The sequence below is a fragment of the Cydia splendana genome, chromosome 21 (assembly GCF_910591565.1).
Source record: "Cydia splendana chromosome 21, ilCydSple1.2, whole genome shotgun sequence".
NCBI classification, from domain to species: domain Eukaryota; kingdom Metazoa; phylum Arthropoda; class Insecta; order Lepidoptera; family Tortricidae; genus Cydia; species Cydia splendana.
The window spans coordinates 37,019-42,885 of record NC_085980.1 but is presented as its reverse complement, the minus strand read 5'-3'; the positions used below and the strand labels follow the sequence as shown (position 1 = coordinate 42,885).

At 41.1% G+C, this 5,867-nt stretch overlaps 1 protein-coding gene across 1 annotated transcript; it reads right to left on the bottom strand.

The window, feature by feature from the left end:
- Positions 1-1,586: 1,586 nt before the first annotated feature.
- Positions 1,587-5,100, bottom strand: LOC134801094 (uncharacterized). Its single transcript, XM_063773615.1, has 4 exons — positions 4,760-5,100; positions 4,084-4,233; positions 2,663-3,015; positions 1,587-2,436 (listed from the first exon to the last, which is right to left on the bottom strand). Exons 1-4 carry the CDS (start codon positions 4,883-4,885, stop codon positions 2,340-2,342), a joined length of 726 nt encoding a protein of 241 aa, XP_063629685.1. The 5' UTR covers positions 4,886-5,100; the 3' UTR covers positions 1,587-2,339.
- Between the last annotated feature and the right edge of the window lie 767 nt (positions 5,101-5,867).

The window sequence follows — 5,867 nt, the reverse complement described above, 5'->3', positions numbered from 1 at the left end:
ACAGGTGTCTACCCAATATAATAAATTAAAGAAGACTTAGTTAATAAGTATTGGTATAGAAATTTAACATACATTGTGACCCATTCATCGCTCTTTACGTGTACAAAAGTGTGTGTAGGCAGTGATGGCGGATTTGCCCTAAGTAAGGCCAAGTAGGCCCGGACCTAGAGCGGCAAATTATGACAAATAATTCGCTGATGATAACAAAATAAAATAACTCAAAATTTAATAAATATTATGAGTGATGAGAAAGGGGCGACTACAGGGCCTGGGGGTGGGGCCTAGGGCGGCAAAGACTGCAAATCCGCCACTGTGTGTAGGCGAAATGTTATAGATTTATTTAAATAAAAAAAAATGAAAATAAATATTAGCCCAATTTTTATTATGTAGGTGAGCATTTTCAAAAAAAGTTGTCATATAATATTAGTTGTAAATAATAACAATAAGCAACTATTTTATTATTAGCAATTTTAGCAAATGATGAAAATCATTTAACAAAATTGTACTAAAAGGATTTAAAATCTGCCACACTCATGAGCTTATGACAATTTAAATATTTACAAACTTTTAAAGAAATCGTTCCAAATTTCAAATAAAAAAACTTAGGTAATTTGTAATAAGTAATATAATATCGTAAAGTATAAAAATGTAGAAGCATTACCAATTCATATAAGTACTTATAACTTTTTTTCTCAAAAATGGACGGCAAAGTCGACTTTGCCGTTTAAAAAATAGGTCGCGAAGTGCGTAGTTTATGATCAATCAAAAATTAAAAAGTTAAAAACATTGCAGTCTCGATTTTGGGACTGCAATGTTGCATACAAATTCCATTATTTGTCGAGTTCCAAACTTTTTAAAAGTTGAAATGTCCATATCAAATGAAGGCACTACAGGCTCATTAAACAGCCAAACAGATGATTAGCCCCCATTCGCACGGCAGCTTTTTCAACGCGCGTTAAAAAAGCGCTTGAATCTGTCTGCACTCTAAATTAGATTGAACGACCAAGGCTTAAAGTCGAAAGTCCAACAACGCTTGATAAAAAGTGCCACCGCTGTCGTGTGAATAGATACATGGTTATCCATTTGTGTCATTCAAACGGTTTTTTAACGCGCGTTGAAAAAGCTGCCGTGCGAATGGGGCCTTAGTACTTATTATTATAATGTTGGTACCGCGACAATTTAGCTGTCTCAAATAGGTTGGCGTATTTTCGGCAGAAAAATACACTTCTATTTTTTAATTACAAAAATAAAAGGCGGCTATGCAAATTTTTCCAATTGTTTCTACTTTTTTCTGTGAAAATATATACGTAAGAACGTTGCTTCTGTAAAATATTTCTATTATATTTATTTTTCTTGCACTATTTTTGAGAAAAGCACTATATATGACTCGGCTGGAAGGCTACTTGCTGGCTTCGGATTCAATTAAACGGACTCCCAAGGTCGTCCGTTTAAAACGAATCCTCAGCCTGCAAGTAGCTACTTCCGAGCCTCGACAATAATGTACTATTATTGGTCACTCGGATCATAAAACTCTAAATTAACAAGATTCACATGCACTTATTAACTACCTTGCGAATCGCAAGTTGCGATCACTTAGGCCAGATGGCGCTGGCAGCCGCCGCAAGTGGTTGCGTTCAGTTCTATGAGGCCGTGCCGTACAGCTGCGTTCGTGGCCCACCATAATGGACTCGCCGGAAGACCAGCGCCGACTCTCGGGTCAGCATTATGCTGAGGCGAGCCCATTTCGTGGTAAACAATTTGTAATTATGTTTGTATTAAGCATTTAATTTTACTTTTGTATGTACACTAAGTTTATCACGAAAAATAAATGATTTATGATTTATTTATGATTTACTTAAAAATCAGTCGATTATCACAGAATTTAAGACGCGGTAGGTACAGCTAGCCGCAGTTATTTTCAACTCATTGGTATTAATTTCGTTCAGAGTGACATTGCCGTCCCTGTCTGCCTATTTCTGCTGCTGACTGTACCTACTTACTTAATTTACCATTGTTTAATCTACTTTAATGTAAATTCTCGCTCTTTATTGTTACTAGTCAGCTAGTCACTTATAAATCTTAGGTGTAATAGTTTATAAGTTTGTGTTAAATCACCCTTTAAAATAAACATAATATCAAAATCTTATCAGGCTTACAAAATGTTTAGTTGAATAAAAGAAATTGGATGGAATGTTGAGATTCTTCTGTAATATGTTCACCTCGCATTTGTCATTTATCGTTAGTCTCTTTTAAGAGTGACAAATCGCAAGTAATCAGTCGTGGAGGGACGACGTCGTATTTCAGTCCGTCAAGTCCGTGTCGTCACTTCGTCAGTCACGTCACGCGGGCTCGACGAGGTCTCTCTCGAGCCGCGCCAGCGGCAACGTCAGCGCCGCGCCCAGCAGCGGCCGCGCGTACGCCGCCGTGCATTGCCACCTGTAAAAAAATAATCTCATTTATAACAAAAATGATTCGACGTAATAATAAGATAATTAAAAAAAAAACATTATTCGGGCAATCACTCTGTCGGACGCGAAATTCATAATCACTAAGGTAAATCAACCCTCCACGCCTACAAATTATAGGCGCCTCGCTCTGCCGACAAACGAGTTTACTTATATAATATGGTAAGAATTAGAATCGGATAAGGTCGATAAGTCACCCCGCGTCGTGGAGGATGGCGCGCGCGGCGGGCTGCAGCGCGCTGGTGACGGCGTGCAGCGCGCCGTAGCGCAGCTCCCGCGCGGCCGCCTCGCGCGCCGCCGCCTCCAGCGCGCGCCCCACCCCGCGCCGCCGCCACGCCGGCGCCACCGCCAGCCCCTGCAGCCACCCGCCCTCCGCCGCGCGGCTCGCCGCCACCCCCACCGTGCCCACCAGCGCGCCTGCGCCTGCGCCTGCGCCTGCACCCCCGTCGCGCTCCACCGCCACGCGCGCCGGCGCGCCGCTGCCCGGCGGCCGCGGCGGCCCGCGCCGCTCCGCCACCCAGCCCGAGCGCTCCGTGCGGAGGCGCGCCGCCTGGACGAGACAATTTAATAACATCGCGAATTCTCTATACAAAAATGTAGAAAAGTCAAAGAAGTCAAGTCAAGAAACCTAAAACATTGATATACATATGTCGGCGGCCGATCGTAAGATCAGACATATCGTGAAACGTGAAAATCTTTGACTCGTTCCCTGAGTCGACGGAGCCCCGCGTCGCGGGGCTCCTATTTCTGGGTAGTTCGTCCTTCGGGCATCTGAAGCAACCTAACGAACCTATCCTACTTATGTATTGGTTTAATGTGACTATCGTCAAAACATTACACAGGAACATTACGATCGGCCTACGACATATACATATTTATTTTTAAAATTTCAATTGTCCCTGACGCTGACTTTCATTCATTAGTTTCATTAGCATTGACACAAAAAAGAATATGAGAATTGTGATAATGGGAGTTCAAATAGGTCATTGTGAGAAATACCTATATAGGTACATGGAAATAATATGACCACACATAATCTTTTCGGAAATTGCCCCCAAGGCGTTGTAAGGTCAATTTTTTTTAATACCACAGCGGTGACAAACAAGCATACGGCCCGCCTGATGGTAAGCAGTCACCGTAGCCTATGGACGCCTGCGACTCCAGAGGTGTTACATGCGCGTATACAGATGCGATGCGCGACTGCGCGTAGAGGTGTTACATGTGTGTATGCATTTCAATGTGGCTAATTCCGTCATAGGGACTATTCCGTTCACTAGCATTTTTTTCAAACAATGAGAAAAATTGATAATTTCATCGACAAAGCAGCAATTAGTTTTAGTTTAAGCAATCAAAAGCAAATTGTTTTTTTCCCTACAATTCAAAACCAAATAAATCTACGCTCGTGGACGGAATAGTCCCTATGACAGAATTAGACACATTGACCTTAATCCTAACTATTATAAAGTAATAACAAGCATTGTAATGTGTAAGAGCTCATCCATCTTAGTGCTATTTTTAGAAATTTAAGTCCAGGACCTTTTTGTAGCAAAATAATTAACAATTGTAACTTACTAAGTGCAGCCATTTTTTTTTATTCATAAAGTAAATATTACAATACCTGTACAGATGCCATATGATCATGTGCTAATTGCACAGCCAGGAACACGATTACGGCTGCCAGCACCGGCAGTGCCGCCAGCGTGCCAAGTCCACAGCCAAAGAATATGAACAACCCGGCACCCACCAGTACTACCGCTTGCAATGTGGCCTGCAAACAAGTGATTTACCTACTCAAACTAATATAATCATTCTTACTACATATATTTAAATGGTGTTCACTCTCTGCAGGGTATTACAGGTTAAATTAAATAAATGTAATGTCATGATGTGGTTTAATGACTCACTAACTTATCAACACAAACCAAAGATTGACCTCTAAAACTAATTACTTAAAGTTTGTCATCCATACAAGTAGGGCAGCCATTCGCCAGCCGTCCGCGGTTCCCCGGGTTTGTACTTTTTTGGAAACTGTCCAGGGGCCATCTGGCGGGTTTGAAAAAGTGTCCAGGGAAAAGCCAAAGGACACTATATGTGAGGAAACACCTTACTGAATTTAATTATTTACCGGCATTATTGTGCACAAAGTAAGTAAAAACCGTATAAATACACTTCCTGGGAAAAAATGCGATTTACGCCAAATATCCGGGTTTTTTTTAAGTCTTTGCTCGGGTATGGCGGATTTTGAGATGACAGCCCTACATACAAGCCATCAAACCGGTAGGGCTCGGTCTCACCTCGTGGAAGAAGAAATACATAAAGGCGTCGTTGTTGAGCGCGGCGTACGCGTCACGCAGTAGCTGCGCCCGCGCCGCCGCGTCGCTGGGCCGTGCGCGGCGTACCACCACTCGCTCTACACTCATCACGCTACGGCCCGATTAAGATGCTAATCATCTAAGCTTCAACTGGGTAGTTCGACCGCTTTTTGACCTCAACGATTGTTTTGATTCATTTGAAGAAGCGATATAACTGTAGTAAATTATTCCGGTTAGTTTGCTAGGGCAAGATTCACCTAGAAACTAATATTTCGTTTGGCTTTCAAATTGTGTTATCATTTTTGTTGATTATATTAACTTAACATCGATGACGTCTGTCAATGTCATGCGCTGTTCGAAAATTCATGAATTATCCATAGACCTAGTATTACATAGATGAGCCTATACGCAAGCCTCCGTGAGGGACAAAACATACGCAAAGCGACAATATTAAAAACACGTTTTAACATTCCTGACAACATACCAAAAACAAGCTACGTAACTCGGTCGGGTTATTTGTTGCCCACCATAAACCATACTAAATTTTTGGTCGGGAACAAACAAAAAGTGAGACTGTGACAAGGACAAGCAATAATACCGCTTTCTCTGCTACTCCTACTGAAATTTCCATAAGTGCATCTCGTTCGGTCGTTTGGCCTCTATATTATTTATTTATGTTATGGAGATCCAACAGCTATCTATACAGAGTATGCCAAATTAATAAGAGATGGAAAGCCAATTGCAGGATCACACATGTAGCTACAGATTATTACATTTAAGTTTACTTAAATGAAAAGTGTCAACGCTCGGACACAGCAACGCACAACATAAAGTTTTTTTACAGTACCTACATATTAAGTACAATCCAAAAATGACAATATTTTAAAACACCTACAATCAGAAATACAATAGAAAAGTAGCAAACAAAGATTGATTACACATGCTCAATCAAAACATTTCAGCGTCAAATAATGTTTAAGGTGGTTCGATTTTCATACAAAATTCAATCGCATTGCATTAAGTCACTACACACTATTAGTACATAAATATTTCCGCATTTATCTACTTTCGAATATTCGTTTGCGCGAAA

Excerpts from the sequence above, each read along its gene's own strand:
- LOC134801094 (XM_063773615.1), bottom strand. The coding sequence starts at position 4,885 with ATGAGTGTAGAGCGAGTGGTGGTACGCCGCGCACGGCCCAGCGACGCG. Across the intron at positions 3,016-4,083 it reads ATCATATGGCATCTGTACAG|GCGGCGCGCCTCCGCACGGA; the intron begins GTATTGTAATAT and ends TGTCTCGTCCAG. Across the intron at positions 2,437-2,662 it reads GCCATCCTCCACGACGCGGG|GTGGCAATGCACGGCGGCGT; the intron begins GTGACTTATCGA and ends ATTTTTTTACAG.